Here is a 17,052-nt window from a genome sequence, read left to right on the forward strand (position 1 = left end):
TCTTATCATTTCACTATTTTCGATCTCTGTGAAACTATTGGCTGAGACGTATACATCTTTATAATACTCTGAGAATGCGTCTGCCACCGCCTGCGGGTCCGTTATGTTATCAGATCCCGACCCCTCTAGCTCAGGCACCAGATGAGAGGCACGCTCTCCACTTTCCAACCAAGCGATCAGCCTACCAGCTTTATCCCAGTGTTCGTACACCCGGCTCTGCATGTCGTTATTATGCGAGATGGCCCTTTCCCTAGAGAGGCCTTTGTATTAGTCTTGCTTCAGTTTCAACAGATGAGGCAGCTCAGGGAGACGCGCATCGGCCACTTTTTCCTCTAAGTCGACGACTTCCGCCTCTACTCTGACCACATCTGCCTGGTGTGCCTTTTTTTTGTACCTGCAATCAGGGAGTGGACCGCACCTCTTAGTACCACTTTATATGCCTCCCACAGGGACTGTGCAGAATCGACTGTACCCAAATTCTCCAGAAAATAATGTTCTGAGATTTGGAATACCTCTTTCTTTGTGGCCGGGTCCTTCAAGTGCCATGCATTGATTGGGGCTATTCTACCAACCACCGACTGCCCAATATCGACCTGCAACCACATCGGGGAATGATCCGAAACACCCCTCCCCAGATATCTTGCTTCTCTAATCATATGTGCCGTGGCTGCTGGAACCAGTATGTAGTCTAGTCTAGACATGCTATTGTGTGCGGCGGACACATGAGTGAAGCATCTCTGAGTCGGGTTGTGCACTTTCCAGCTATCTACCAATCCCAGTGATTCGAGAAAGTCAGGAAGCCACCTCTGTGCAGTCGCATGAGGATGCAGCGGGAATCTATCCACCCCGCCATCCAGTACGGCATTAAAATCTCCCCCCAATACCAGAAGACCCAGGGGCAAGGTTAGAAAAATAGAGCTCAGATCTTTAAAGGTGTCGGACTGAAGGCCAGGTGGCACATATATGGACAAGAAGGTGACCATCTTACCCCCCAGCTTCCCCGAGATACCAACATATCTGCCTCTCTGGTCTGACCATGTAGCCCGCAAATCGAATGGGAAGGAATTTTTAAGAAGGACACCAACCCCCCTAGACCCGGATGTAAATCCAGCATGCGCAACTAATTTATATCCCCCTCTATGGAGAGCCATACATCGATTCCCAACAAGATGTGTCTCCTGTAATAAAGCAGCCTCCGGGAGTGTCTTCTGATTAACTGATTCACCATCCCTCTTTTGATCTTGTCGCCCAGCCCATTGACATTCCAGCTCAACACTTTCATCCCCGATCCCTGACTAGTACGAGACATTCACCCCACACCACTATCATCAAAATACAATACTGCCACCAGATGCAAAAGAAAAATGTATAAACAAAAAGGAACCTGAAACTCAAAACAACTCAAAATTCTGAACCCCCATCCCCCCACCCTGCACCCCTGCATGTAGCTAGCGCTCATCCCCAACTAGCAGTGTGCCTGCCGCCCCTAATCTAATATATAATTAACTAAAAGTAGAAAACAGAGGAGGGCCATCTGGTAGGTCCGCCACCCCTCCCCCCCTCCTCCCCTGACTTATCATAGCCACCCCTGCACTTTGATTCACCAAAATAATTTGCTAAACTCAGCTAGGCAGGGGATCTAATTACGTGCCCCCTTCAAACCTACAGCACTTACTACAAATGATGGCCCCATTACATCCCTGCAGTTACGAAGTCATTGTTCATCCGCCTCTGCTTGGTCTTGAGTCTCGGAGCCTGGCCTTTGGGCATTATCCAACCAGTCCGCTGCTACATCAGGATTGTCAAAGAACCAGGCCTTCCTGTTGAGCTCTACTCGAAGGCGGGCTGGAAACATCATGGCGTTCTTTATACCCTTGTCTCTCAGTTGCTTTTTTACCACCAAAAACCCCTCCTGTTGCTTTTGCACGGTTTGGGTAAAGTCCAGGAAGAATAAGAAGGTCGCATTTTCGAATCTCAATGGAGCTGTGGCGCGAGCGGTCTGAAGGATCACATCTCTGTCTCGGAAATTGAGAACTCTAGCAATCATAGGACGGGGGTTCGCCCCCGGTCGAGGTCTACCACCCGGGACCCTGTGAGCACGCTCAACCGTAAAGAAGTTGCCAAGATCTTTAGGTTTGAGATGATTGAGAATGAGATTTTCAACGAATAGATCTGGCGCTGGACCCTCTGACTTCTCCGGAACTCCCAGTATACGAATGTTGTTGCGTCTTGTCCGTCCTTCATAATCATCAAGCTTCAGGTCGGTAAGAACCCTGGAGGCCCTAAGATCACGCACCTCTTGTTGCAACAAGTTAACATCGTCTATGAGGCTAACTGTCTTGACTTCTAGCGATTTGACTTTCTCACTTGCTTTTGTGAGATCTGCTCTTATCAGCCCCACCTCAATTGTGACTGTATTGAGTTTATTATCCAAGGCCTCCATCTTCTGGCCCAAGGATGTCTGCAATCCAGTAATGGCCGCCATGAGATCCAGCAGCGTCGGCTCTTCTCTAGCAGGAGTGTCCTCGGCTCCCCCCGCGGGCCCCTTTTCAGTTTGATTTGAGATCCTTTAGGCAGGGTATAGCGATCCAATTTGCTGGATTGGATGTTTCTGGTCCCACTAGTGGACTTGGGCATGGATTTATCTGAGTCCGCTTTCGCCGCCTTCTCACCCTCCGATGACAAGTACTCCGTCTGTCGTTGAGGTCGCAGTATCTCCGCAAGCCCCCAATATCCGGAGACGAGCCGCCTCCAATCTCACAGCGCTCGCCTCTGCTAGGCCCAATCCAGTAGCCAATCCAGGTCGCTACTCTTAGACTGTGTCACGCCGGGAGAGGCAGCCTTAATTAGAAGTCAGACGCCACCGCCAGAGCCTCTTCGCCAGCCAAACACTGTGGTTAGCTCGATAGTCTGGCAACATACACTATATGCACTCCGAGGGGGGGGCCGAGCCGCACAACAAAACACAAGCACCCACCGAGCAGTTCCTCAGGACGTCCAGGACCCACTGGGGACTCTCAGCCGCCAACAATCGGGCAGACCCAATGAGCAGTGCAGCGTCTGTGTCCTTCTGCTATTTCCCAGTCGATGATCCTGCGCTGCTGGGCCCGCCCGCAACCCCGGGGCAATCACAGCTCTCTTTCCACACCACCGGGGGTCGAACACACAGTTAGGCGGGCAGGTCCCGTGGACAGCTCCACATCTGCGCCCCAATGCTGTTGTATGGCAATTGCTTCTGTGATGTGGGGCCTTATGAGTATCGCGGGGCAATTGCGGCACGCTTGCCAAATCAGGCCGACGCCATCAGGGCAATACTGCGACCGTGCCCCTCCGCTAATGCCCAGCTGATGATCTTACGCTGCGGGCCCCGCCACATATCCCGGGGCAATCGCGGCTCGTTTATAGCTCCACCGTTGCCCATTCACCACAAGATGGGCAGATCCCGGAGGTAGCACAGTGTCCGGGCCCCTATGTTGCTGCCGGACCAATGCTCCAACAATGCGGGGCTTAGCAGCAATTGAGGTGCATTTCCTCGTGGGTCTTGAGTCAGGCCGACCCCATCCGGCCCACAGCGGCCAATGTGGTCTCATTTGCGGGCGGCCACACCGCCACTCGAGGCCCCGGCTTCCCAGTGCGGTAGGCTGCAATCTCACTGGCGGCGTTTCGCAGCCGCCGGACCTCGGGAATGGACCGAATTTCTACCCGCGGGCGTCGCTGCGGTTCCCCCACCAGGGCGTGGGGTCAGGGCTAAGGATGAGCGCCAGGATGTTAGGCCAGGATGGTTAGGTCGACGGAGCCGGTCCCTAAGCAGCCATCTCGGTCGCTGGCGTGGCTCCTCCCCTGGAACACATTTTTTTAAAGCTTTCTTATACTTGCAGTTAAAAAGTGTACAAATAAGAGGGATACATTATCATACTGGCGTATGGAGATAACTTTACTTTTTGTTGGCTGTTTACTTAGATGGCAAGAATTATGCAGAACATTACTGGAGAGTACTATGCTCAATGACTCATAAAACTGTTCTTACAGTGATGTATCTATAGCTTAAAAGCATATTTATGATGTTGCTTACTACCCATTCACCATTATGTTTACTTACATGTTCTGTCGTAGGAGCCCTTCTTCATATGTAAAGAAATCCTGCCCACTCACATTAATTTCTACATTGAGATTTTCACTGTGCCATGGTCCTTTGATATCCCGTCCACCTCATCACTATTCCCCACACAAGATGGACATGGGCTTATATTTGGTATGATGCACGCCCGTTTGGCTCAACTATATACATGTGTTTGAACACATGATTCTAAAGACCATTTCATTGCTCAATGGGTGTAATTTCTGATATTTAAATGTTTCCTGTGTCTTCATTGCTTGATTTTGCTTGCAAGAAAGTGTCACTCACAGTCGTTGAAATGTCACTCATAATTACACTGAAATTATGAAAATGTCACACTTTGCAATCTGAAACCCAGGAGACTATCAAAAGGAGGCCTGATCACACGTCAAATTCGGCCTGTGTTATGGGCCCGGCAGGAGTCCGAAATAAGAAAGCCCCCTCTCCACCTGTACGTTGCTCCAGATCGAAAGCAGATATTGTGCAGGCCCTGCTGAAAGTGTCCTGGTGTTTGCAAAGTACACCCGGACGAATTCAGCATCTTTTTCAGTGGTGCCGAACTTCTTGGCAGGGCGGATGGCGACCACCCTGTGCAAAAAGTGGGTGGACGCCGTCCACCCGCATGTACCCCCAACTTGTGCCCAGCCTCTTCTGGAGTTTAGCATGTATTGCTACAGTTATTTTGTTCGCAGGACCCGGAAGATGATATACGGATAACACGACTTCCGAGCCCCCTTTTCACACTGAGTGACGAAGGTCCCTTAGAGCCGCCCCAACGGGGCTCCTGACGCCCCGAGGGGCTGCTCCCTCTAATCAGCCTCTACAAAGACCCTCTGAACTGCGGAACACAGACCGCCGACGGTGATCTGGGCCACGAACACATACCACATGGAAACTGTTGAACACAAAACACGGCTGAGCACAAACCACGGCTGAACACAGACCACGGCTGAATGGGCTTTGCGGGGGGTGGCCGACCGGAGGGAGGCTCTCCCCCCCGGGGAAGTTTGGGGCTCCGGGAGGAAGGGGAGGGGGGAAGAGTTAGACAGGGACACAGGATGGAACGTTGGGTTTTGGGCTAAGCTAGTAGGATTAGGTCCTTTTGGGCTAGGGGGGTTATAACCGGCCATTTTAAGACGCTGGGCACCATTCCGGAGACAGTGACCCAGCAGCCGGTGGGCTTAGTTAGCGTTGTCGTTGTCTTAGGGGCAGGCCTTAGGTTATATTGTCGACGGTGTTGGTAGTAGCGTGGTGGAGATAGCGGAGGGTGGTTGGCGACAGGGATAACAGGAGTGTGCCGGGCGGGAGAGCAGGGTGAGCTACGAGTGGCGGCGGAGCTGTGGAGAGCGTACCTGGTGGTATGGCGGCCGAGAGCATGGCGGATCCGAGGGTGCGTGAGGCGTTGAGGCTCCTGGGGGAGGCTGGCAGAACGGACCTCCTTCATGACGACGTTAGGGTAAGGCCGCCACGGCGCGCTGCTGATGGCGCCGTGGCAGCGGTGATGGCGTGCGAGCCTCCGAGGTCGCGTGCGAGGAAGGGGGAGGGGGCGGGAGCAAGGGGTGGAGCGGCGCGAGGCGGCGGGCCGAAGGCGGCTGGGGCACAAAAGCGAGGAGGAGGTGCGGCGAAGGGGCGCGGCGGCCGAAAGAAGGCGCCGCTGGTTTTTGTACAGGGGGCGGAAGGCCCGGGGGGGGTAGGGGGGCATACATGAGGAGGCTATGGGAGGAGCGGGGGGAGGGGCAGGCTCTGCCGGGGGCCGAGGGAGCGTTCAGGCACGAAAAGCGAATGCCAGGCTGGGGGGGGTGGTGGGGGGTGACGGGAGGATGGCAGGGGAAGCACAGGAAGGAGGGGTGCAAACGGTTGGGAGGGAGTCAGTGGGAGGGGGTGGAGAGGGGGGGAGAGAGGAGCAGGGAGATGAGAACATGGTGATTGAAGAGGAGGCTGGGGGGCATGGGGAGTCGGGGGGGGGGGGATCACCATTACTCATTGAGGATTCTGGGGAGGAGGTGGGGGGCGGGGAGGGGGAGGGGGGGGCGGTTGAGGTAGAATTGGGGTCCTCAGCAGATGAAGACGTGGTGCCGCCCAGTAGACCGGTTACACCGCAGGGTCGGGGGTGGGGCCCCGGGCAGAGAGGGAGGGGGAGCGGCGAAGGGGGTAGCGGGGCGGAGGGGATGCCTCGGGGGTCACGGGAGGATGGAGGAGGGGATTGGGGATGGGGATGGGGGAGGGGGGGGTACGGCGGGGGAGAGTACGGTTTCAGGGGGGCCATGGGAGGTCGCGGATGGGGGCCGAGGGGCGGCGGAGATTATTGGGGTCCGAGGGGGGGCGGATGGGGGGGTGGGGGCGAGTCAGGGGCTTGGGGGTGGGGGGGAAGGGGGCTGGGAGGAAAGGCTTCCGGCGCGGCGAGGAGGTCATTCGGCAGCAGGGGGGAGAGGGGGGTGGGGTGGTGACGGTGTTTTTGCCCCGGCATGCTGGACTTCCCCGTTTTTCTCTTGGCAGGAGCAGTTGGTAAGGGGCTCGGGTGAGCAGCATGCGGCTCCAACCCGCAGAGAGGATGGGCCGGCTCTGCCTAGTACGGGCGGTCGCGCTCCCACGAGGGACCAGGCGCGTACGGGCAGCAGATGGCAAGGTTATGGGTCTCCAACGCCCCCCTCCCGATGGGTCACTCCGGCCGCCGGGGGACGGGGATGGAGCAGCAATGTGGCAGGATATAAGGATCACCAAAATGCGGACAGGAGTATGGAGAGTGTAGATTTAGGAATGTTGATGGCAGCATGTAGAGACAAGGCAGGTTTGAGCAGGATGTCAACAGGAGCGGTTCTGGGAGGAGGAGAGCGTGAGGTGGAGTCGGAGGAAGAAGGGGAACTGCGGGAGGACGGGGGGAAACTGGTAATGTTGTTGGCAGTGTTTTGCAGATATGCCCCCGGCAAGTGGTGCCGCGAGTGACGGCCCCCCCAACAGACCTGGTTAGGCGGCGGGATCCGGTGAGGACGCTAGCCTTGACGCCAGGTAAGACCAATGCGGGGTCGGGGTGTGGCTTGGGCAGGCCTCATGGAGGTCAGGAGGGTGGGGGTGCGGATGGTGGTGGCCAGAGGTCCGTGGGGACAGATGCTGGCGGTGGTGAGGAGGTGCGCTTGGTGAAGGGCAGATACGTAGCGGATGCAGGGGTGGGTACAGAGGGGGTAGGGGGCGCAGCGGCAGGGAGTACGGCACCGGGGGACGCGGCGAAGGCCGGTGCGTCGGGCACAGAATCGGTGGGGGGTGCGGCGGCAGGGAGCACGGGGTCGGGGGACGCGGCGAAGGCCGGTGGGTCGGGGGCGTCTAGTGCGGGGGCGAAAGAGAGTTGTGACGTGCCGGTGAAAAAGCTGCCGTACATGGGGGTGGCGAAGCCGCTGGGGGCGCACTTGTCGCTGGCAACTAAGGAAAAGATATGGAGGGGGGAATACGTGGAGATCTTGAGGTTGCTTCACAGGGAGTTGATGGCCAAAGAAGGGTCGAAGGAGGAGGAACAGGAATTAGCTAGGCGTCCGAAGGTGCCTGTCACTATTGAGAATTGGTCGGCGGCTTTTCTGATCTATGCCAGCGTGTACTGTCAGAAGTACCCGGATAGAGCGGTCGCGCTGTTCAAGTATATGGATATAGTGCGGCGGGCTCAGGTGACTTACGGAGGGAATGCTTGGTCGCATTATGATGAGGAGTTTCAGGCGCGCATGGCGTCGGACCCGGAGGCTAATTGGGGGGAGTTGGACTCCGACCTCTACCAGCAGACGATGAGTGGGGCTAAGTTTGGCCGCACCATCTTCACGGCCAGTGGTTTACCACTGGCGCCGCCCCCCTTTTCGGCCCGCCCCACCCGGGGAGGGGTGGGGGCGGGCGGTACCGGAGGTAGTCAGGGTGTCGGAACCTGTTGGGATTTCAACAGGGATTCCTGTTTACGGCAGGCGTGCCGTTTCCGACACGAGTGCTCCGCATGTGGGAGACGACATCCAGAGGCGCGATGCTGGGGGCCGTGGGGAAGCCCGGCGCAGTCTCAATACACGGCGCCCGGGTCCGGCAGAGGGAGGGGTGGAGGTAGAGGGGGGGCAGGTACCATGGGCAAAGGCTCGTACTCCGGTTAGGCTGGATCGGCTAGAACCGTTGTTGGAGGCGTATCCGCGGGCGGATGATGCATCCGTGCTGCGTCGGGGTTTCAGGGAGGGTTTCCGGTTGGGGTACGAGGGTCCGCGGATCGCTCGGTGGGCGGAGAACCTGAAGTCCGTGAACGCACACAAAGGTATCGTCCGGGAGAAGCTCTTTAAGGAAGTGAGGGAAGGGAGGATGGCGGGGCCTTTTTCAGAGGCGCCGTTGCAGGGCTTGATCATCTCCCCCATTGGAATGGTCCCGAAAAAAGAGCAGGGCCAATTCCGACTGATTCAACATCTCTCGTGGCCGGAGGGCACATCGGTGAACGACTTTATATCGGCAGAGTTGGCGTCCGTGTCGTACTCGTCCGTGGACGTCGCGAGGCGTTTGGTGACGACGGCAGGCACGGGGGCGCTCATGGCGAAATGCGATGTGAAGTCGGCTTTTCGGTTGCTGCCGGTTCACCCGGCGGACCATCAGTTGCTGGGAATTCAGCTTGATGGGCAGGATTTTTGTGGACAGAGCGCTTCCTATGGGATGTTCCGTGTCGTGCGCCTTGTTTGAACGATTCAGCTCCTTTTTGCAGTGGGCTTTTTCCTGGTGCACAGGCTCTGAGGCGATTACGCATTACCTGGACGACTTCTCCCTGGTGGGTCGGCCCGGTTCGACGGACTGCCAGCGGAGTCTGGACAGTTTTACGGACCTGATGGGTCACCTGGGGGTTCCGTTGGCGCCAGAGAAGACGCAAGGGCCCAGCACGGTGCTGTAGTTCCTCGGGATTGAGCTCGATTCAGCAGCCATGGAAGCACGCCTGCCAGAGGAGAAGCGGACGGTTATGGTGGAGTTGGTGACGAGCATGTTGGCCAGGCCGAAAGTGTTGGTGCGGGAGGTTCAGGTGTTGCTGGGGCATTTGAACTTTGCTTGTCGCGTGGTGCGTACGGGACGAACTTTCTGTCGGCGGCTGGGTTTGGCATTGGCCGGTCTGACGAGGCCGCATCATCATGTGCGGATCTCGGCGGGCGCGAAGGAGGACCTGCGCATGTGGTTGGCTTGTTTGGAGCGTTTCAATGGCGTGCCCATGGCACCCCCGGAGGACTGGGAGTGGGACGTGACGATGTCATCGGATGCGGCGGGAGTTGGATGTTTCGGAATCTACTGGGCAGGCAGATGGTGCGCGGAACAATGGCCGGAGCATTGGCAGGCAGGGGGTAGGAGCATTGCTTTCTTGGAATTGTTCCCGCTGGTGGTGGCTGTGACCGTGTGGGCACAAGAGTTGGCGCACAGGCGGGTGTTGTTCGAGGTGGACAATATGTCAGTGGTGCAGGTAGTTAACCGGCAGTCCGCAAGGGAACCCCAGGTGCTGAAGTTGATGCGCGTTTTTGTCTTGAGGTGCTTGGAACACGATATCTTGTTTCAGGCTAGGCATGTGCCGGGAGTGGACAATGACATTGCTGATGCCTTGTCTCGTTCTCAGTGGCAGAGGTTCCATGGGCTAGCCACGGAGGCAGCGGCGGTCAAGACGGAGGTGCCGAAGGAGATGTGGTTGGTGGGAGAGCGCGGGTCGTTCAGTTGGTGAGGTCATCCCTGGCAGCGTCGACATGGAAGAGTTACGAGCAGGCCTGGACGGAATTTCTGCGTTTTGGAGCGGTAAGGCAGCGGGGCAAGTGGTGTCAGGAGGAGCAGGTGGTGCGCTTCATGCTGGGATTGATGGACAAAGGTTTGGCGAGAGTGACTATCGCGGGTAAACTGGCGGGTGTGGCCTTCATGGGCAAGCTGTGGTGGGGGTATGCACCCTCGGCGGGAGAACTGGGGGGGAGACTGCTGGAGGGTTGGGAAAGGGAGAGAGGAGCTCGAGCGCGAAAGAGGCGGCCGATTACGGAGGAAATGTTGGCAGGCTTGCTGGGCCATTTACCGCGGGTGTGCAGGGATCGGGCGGAGACGGTGCGGTTTTCCACGTTGATGTCGTGGCTGTACTTTGGAGCCTTTCGGGTGTCGGAGTTGGTGGGTTTAAGGGGCAATGCAGGTTTGAGGTGGGGGGATGTGGAGATCGAAGGCCGGGAGGTGGCGGTACGGCTTCGGCGGTCCAAGACTGATCAGCGGGGGAAAGGTACGTGGGTCTTGTTGGGCCCCGGGGGGACCGAGTCGGTGTGCCCGGCGGAGTGGGGGAGGCGGCTGGCGGAAGAAAAGGGACAGGATGTGGCGGAGGTCTTTGGCAGGAGCGAAGGGGGTCGTGTGACGGCGGCGCAGTTGTTGTGGGTCCTGCGGCACGCCCTGCGGTCTATGGGTGAGGACCCGGGGGCGTTTGGAACGCATTCCTTTCGCATCGGGGCAGCGACGGAGGCAGCGAGGAAAGGCTGGGGGAAGGAGGAGATCAAACGGCTGGGGCGCTGGAAATCAGATTGCTATAAGTCGTATGTTAGGTTGCGAGGGGTAGCGTTGGATTAAAAAATGGATGCTGGGCTCGCTGCTTACATATGTCTCTTTACAGGTGCGGTGGCGGGGCCTACGGCGGCAGCAGTGTCCATATATGTGGTGGGCCACTCGTTTGTCAAAAGAGCGGAGAGGGCTGAGTGGGAGAAATGCAGGAATCTCAATCTGGAGCTGGATGTGAATTTGTTTAGGTGTCATTGGAGGGGCAAAGGGGGCATGCGTTGGCACGAGTTGGTGCCGGTGTTGAACAATGTGGTGCGAGGGGGGATCTGCCCAGATGTAGTGGTTATTCACCTGGGGGAGAACGACTTGGTGCAGTGCAAGGGACTGGCGCTACTGAAACAAATGAGGAGGGACTTGCTGGAAATCAAGAGGCAATGGGCAGGGTGCTATGTCATATGGTCCGAGTTCATACCCAGGAGGTGTTGGAGGGGAGCGGAGAGACCGGGGGCCATAGATAGGACTAGGAGGAAGATAAACAGAGAGATGCGGGCCTTTTGTGATAAGGAAGGGGTGGGAAGGATGGAGCACCCGGAATTGAAATATGGGGCGGTCTACTTTTTTCTTGAGGATGGTGTCCATTTGTCGAGATATGGGATGGAGCTATATATCGTGCAATTGAAGGAGGCGTTAGACTGGGCAATAGGGGTGCGCAGGTATCCTAAGGTGCAGGGGCCCTAAGGGGGGGGTCGAAAGCCTTAGGGGGAGCTTTCGAGTGGCGCTTTCCTAGTCAAAGGGGGGGGGGGTAGGATAGGAGGAAGGAGTTTTACTGGCTGAGGAGAGGGAGTGTACTGAGGGCTGATGTTCAAACAGTAATAAAAGTTTGGTTTATTGATAATGATGTTATGTTGTTGGCGGGGAACTGTTAGGGGAGGGGGTGGGGGTTTCTGGTCAGGTACGTGCATAATTAGTTAGGCCTAGTTTTGTACGGCAAAGGCCAAGGTTGGGGTATGTTTTTCAGGATGCACCTGTTTCCCAATAAAGCGGCCTTTATCACACCTACATCTGTGTCCGGTCGGTTTCTTCCCCTCCCCGTCTCCCGATGGGCCCCAATGGGCTTTGCGGGGGGTGGCCGACCGGAGGGAGGCTCTCCCCCCCGGGGAAGTTTGGGGCTCCGGGAGGAAGGGGAGGGGGGAAGAGTTAGACAGGGACACAGGATGGAACGTTGGGTTTTGGGCTAAGCTAGTAGGATTAGGTCCTTTTGGGCTAGGGGGGTTATAACCGGCCATTTTAAGACGCTGGGCACCATTCCGGAGACAGTGACCCAGCAGCCGGTGGGCTTAGTTAGCGTTGTCCCACCCGCCCTCCCTCAGATCAGGTTTCTGGGAATGTGGGGGGGGGGGGGGGGGGGGGGGTGTTGTCCCAGGATTTTGAGCTTGGCGGGATGTCCGGGGGATGTTGTGAAGCAGGTGCTTTCTGTGTTAGGGCTTGGGGTTGTGTTGTCGCTGGGGGCAGGTGCTGCAATGATTATGTCCGATGGCGCTTTCCTAGTCAAACGGGGGGGGGGTAGGATAGGAGGAAGGAGTTTTACTGGCTGAGGAGAGGGAGTGTACTGAGGGCTGATGTTCAAACAGTGATAAAAGTTTGGTTTATTGATAATAATGTTATGTTGTTGGCGGGGAACTGTTAGGGGAGGGGGTGGGGGTTTCTGGTCAGGTACGTGCATAATTAGTTAGGCCTAGTTTTGTACGGCAAAGGCCAAGGTTGGGGTATGTTTTTCAGGATGCACCTGTTTCCCAATAAAGCGGCCTTTATCACACCTACATCTGTGTCCGGTCGGTTTCTTCCCCTCCCCGTCTCCCGATGGGCCCCAACACAGACCTTCGCTGCACTGCTGACACACAGGCCATGTGACACACGGCTGAACACAGACCACGGCTGAACACAGACGGACCACGGCTTAACAGAGACCTCCGCTGCACTGCTGACACAGACCATATGACACACGGCTGAACACAGACCTCCGCTGCACTGCTGACACAGACCATATGGCACATGGCTGAACACGGACCACGGCTCAACACAGACCCCCGCACGGCTGAATACAGGTTCGCCACGCACTGCTGAACAGAGGCCATATAGCACAAGGATGAACACAGACAGACATATGGCAAACGGCTAACACAGACCCACCGCACATTGCTGAAAATAGACAATCGTGCACAAGGCTGAACACAGACCATATGGTAATGGTATACTGCTGAACACAGACCTCCGCCGTACTGCGAAACAAAGGTCATTTGGAACAGTGGTGTGGTGACCACAGACCCCAGTCACACAGCTGAACACAGACCATTTGGCACACTGCGCTGCCTGCTGAGCAAAGACGTCTTGTCGCACTGCTGAGTTAAGGCGATTCAGCCCTATAGGTGGGCGCGCCAACAAACTAGCAGGAAGAGCAGAGCCGAGCCACGGGTCACCTCTGGCTCCAAGAGTCTCGAGTCGAGCCAAGGGTCAGCTCTGGCTCCAAGAGTCTCCAGCCGAGCCGAAGTTAACCTCTGGCTCCAAGAGTCTCGAGCCGAGCCGACGGTCACATCTGGCTCCAAAAGTCTCGAGCCAAGGGTCAGCTCTGGCTCCAAGAGTCTCAAGCCAAGGGTCAGCTCTGGCTCCAAGAGTCTCCAGCCAAGGGTCAGCTCTGGCTCCAAGAGTCTCGAGCCGAGCCAAGGGTCAGCTCTGGCTCCAAGTGTCTCGAGCCGAGCCAAGGGTCAGCTCTGGTTCCAAGAGTCTCGAGCCAAGGGTCAGCTCTGGTTCCAAGAGTCTCGAGCCAAGGGTCAGCTCTGGCTCCAAGAGTCTCGAGCCGAGCCGACGGTCACATCTGGCTCCAAAAGTCTCGAGCCAAGGGTCAGCTCTGGCTCCAAGAGTCTCGAGCCGAGCCAAAGGGTCAGCTCTGGCTCCAAGAGTCTCGAGCCGAGCCAAGGGTCAGCTCTGGCTCCAAGTGTCTCGAGCCGAGCCAAGGGTCAGCTCTGGCTCCAAGTGTCTCGAGCCGAGCCAAGGGTCAGCTCTGGCTCCAAGAGTCTCGAGCCGAGCCAAGGGTCAGCTCTAGCTCCAAGAGTCTCGAGCCGAGCCAAGGGTCAGCTCTGGTTCCAAGAGTCTCGAGCCAAGGGTCAGCTCTGGCTCCAAGAGTCTCGAGCCAAGGGTCAGCTCTGGCTCCAAGAGTCTCGAGCCGAGCCAAGGGTCAGCTCTGGCTCCAAGAGTCTCGAGCCGAGCCAAGGGTCAGCTCTGGTTCCAAGAGTCTCGAGCCAAGGGTCAGCTCTGGCTCCAAGAGCTTGTGCGGTAGCCGAGCCTTGAAAATAACGTACAATATGATAAGGCGTCTTCAAAATTTGCTAACGAGAATTTCTTTCAGCACATTAGGTAATTTAAAAAGTCTTTATTAAAAGTGTGTTCTTAAACACTGTCCCCGCCGTAATAAAAATGCTAAAAGCGATCTAACAGGCAAGTCAGTTGTCACGCGCGCCTTAGATGTTGCCTAACTTCTTATTATAGAAGGGGCAATATGATAAGCTATTAAACACAAGACGTTTATTGTTCAGCTCCATCCTAAATGTACGTATTTGAAGGTGCTGTCTTGGGCATTAGCTTGCCTCATCTTCACTAACGGCCCTACCAGACCGCCGGGGATGCCTGGTCTCACCCTGGAGATACCCATTAAGGGACCATCTCTCAGGGAAGCCAGGAAGGGTTACGCAGCGGTCGAAGCGCCTTGGGACCCTCCGGGTAAGTAGTGCGATATATAAATGCCTATACATACATACATACATACATCTGATAATGAACAGACGGGAGGTAATAAAGCATATGCCTATGATCACACCGTTTGATTCATCTAGGATTTATTTCGGATTTTCCAGTTTCACACTGCAATTTAACAACTAGAAGGGTTGTCTCTTTGTGACCCGAAGGGTAATGCTTTCTAATTGTTTATTTGATGACGAGGTTTAGAGTGTGGGTGACAGGCAGAATCCGTGTTTTATTTTGGGCTGTTTTATATAACGGGATATTGGCAAAGACACAAAACACAGACCACGGTACATTTTTCAGCACCGGGAGTTTTGTCAGGATTTGAGCCCGGGCCCTTATGATGGATTACCAGATGTGGCCAGTAAGGAAAATCAACTCCCGAGAAAGATCGGCTCGTTGTGGGCTCGAGTAGCCTGGAGGACCTCGAGCCGAGACCGAGCCAGGCATCTGGCTCGAGTTTTTGAGGGCTCGCCCACTTCCATATAGTCCTCCTAGTTCCCAGCCATCGGGCGTAATAAAGCCCACATGACCCGCTGGTACTGCTGAGCGCATACTGCCTGTCACATCCCTTGGCACAGAGCTGAGCCGCGTGCCTACACCCTGGCACTGCAAGTGTAGAGTTACTTGAAACCTGGTGATCACAGACGCAGCATGAGCACAAAGTTCCCTTTCACGCTGCTTTCTAATCTAACTCTTATTTATTTTAATTTTATTCTATGCGATTTTATATAGCGCGAACTTTACCCGAAGGTGTCAGAGCGCTTTACATAAGAACCAGTAGCAAAACATAAAGATTTAAGATTACATGCGTTACATAAACCATACAAACAGAAAAAATTGCAACTATACAAGATGTAAAGTCACCAAAGGAAGAAATACAAACAGAAAGAAAAATTGCAAATGTACAAATAGTTTTTGCACAAGACCACCAGAACACAGACATTGGCACACACTCCCTGGCACAGAGTGCAGACCCAGTGACAGTGCCCAGCACAGCCCGTGACGCTTGGCCCCCGCCCGGACAGGACGCCCTGGCTTACCTTGGCTCATGGTGTCTGTCGCGTGCGTGCAGAGCCGCCCTTGTGTTGTGACTGAGCTGAACGGCTGAAGCAGACGCCGCAGGTGGAGCATCCCGGAGGTCCCTTTTATGACAGCCTGCAAACAGGAAGTAAGATCCATGTAAAGACAAGGCACCGGCAACAAATTCTGCCCCCTGGCAAGAGGCGCTGCAGTCCGCTCGTGTTACAGAGGCAGGGGGCATGACTTGCTTAAAGCCGCTCCTGTGCTACCTAGCGATGATCCCTGAGCAATGCCAGCCTCAACAACTGGGAAGTGTAATTTACGTTCCTCCTGCTAGACTGGGAAAGATTCATATGGCCTCTCATGACCAGAGCCGGCTGGGTACTCAAAGCAGCCCTGGCAGATTTTGTCAGACTAGATCCTATATGGTGCATAGTGTGTGTGAGTGCAGCCAGCGGGCCTGACCACTGCAAGGGGGTTTGTAGGGGTCCCCAACCCCAAGAAAATGGCGAAAATGGTGCATTCTCCAACACACTTTTTATTATATACTCAATTATATTCTTTTATAAGCATAGGAAATGATGACCTTACAATGCACCAGGATTCAACAATCTTTTTTGGGGTTCTTGAATGAGCTCCTCTCTCACATGTATTTCATTTGTTTTATAGCGCCTCTCACGCCAGTATAGGGTGTCGGAGCAGTTTACATCACAAACACATACAGAGACAATAATACTAATAATTCCTAGTTGTGAAGCACAAACATCTCACACCCCTTCAGCGTTTCAAGGCGCTAGGGGCCGTCGGGGAGATTAAGTGAGCTATTGCCCAAAGTCACATGGCACTGAGCTGAGCAGCCGCCGGGCGATCGAACCGTGAATTATGTGATTTTGCGGCCATAGAGTTTTCCACATAATTATGAACTTGCCACATTTGCCACATAATACCTCATCCACTGCATTTTACAGTGATTTTAAGGAGAAAAATTGTTGCTGGTGCAAGTGAATCAAAAGTTAGTAAAAACGCGGCGATGCATGTTGTTGCATAGTGAAAGCCCCCTCGCAAAAGCCATCTGGTTAACTCTCAATTACCTACTGCTGTGTTTGAGTGTTAAACTGTTACTAACATGGTGAAACCTTTGCCCAGACAATAATCACATTTTTCATAAAAGACAAAATAATGCAGTCAAAAACTGTGCCACTTTATGTTGCATAATTTGCCTTTTCTTGGTGCATCCCCAATGGGATCCCTGCCGCTGTGTTCAAACTCAACCCAGCCCTATGGGCAGAAACTCTAGCATCGGATTTGACACAGATCAGGAGTTCATGTATCCTGCCCTCCTCGTGGCAGGGACCAGACCTATCACTGATCTTCAAGGGTGGCGACAGATCATCTCCAGCTAACTATCGCCTAATCTCCCTGGTTGACAACAAGGTCAAGTATTTTGCAGGGAAACACCCGGATCGAAAGTATGATGGAATACAAATATCTAAGGGTCATCATCGATAAGAAAAACGCTCCTTCACAGCGCAGAAGGAGACAATACAAAGGAAAGGGTTGGTGATGGGAGTAACCCTTAAAAACCTGAAGAAAAAACTGTCCGGGCCTTCCCTGACACCCCTTCT

At 55.1% G+C, this 17,052-nt stretch overlaps 1 protein-coding gene across 1 annotated transcript in view; it reads right to left on the reverse strand.

Moving 5' to 3' along the window:
• TSTD1 (thiosulfate sulfurtransferase like domain containing 1) overlaps positions 1–15,601 on the reverse strand; it is a 61,978-nt gene extending 46,377 nt beyond the window's left edge. Inside the window, exon 1 of the mRNA XM_086945399.1 lies at positions 15,448–15,601. Within this exon, the coding sequence (XP_086801525.1) occupies positions 15,448–15,586 (139 nt within the window). The 5' untranslated portion in view covers positions 15,587–15,601. The remainder of the gene's footprint in view (positions 1–15,447) is intronic.
• Positions 15,602–17,052: the final 1,451 nt, after the last annotated feature.

The sequence above is a fragment of the Lissotriton vulgaris genome, chromosome 12 (genome assembly GCF_964263255.1).
Source record: "Lissotriton vulgaris chromosome 12, aLisVul1.2, whole genome shotgun sequence".
NCBI lineage: Eukaryota > Metazoa > Chordata > Amphibia > Caudata > Salamandridae > Lissotriton > Lissotriton vulgaris.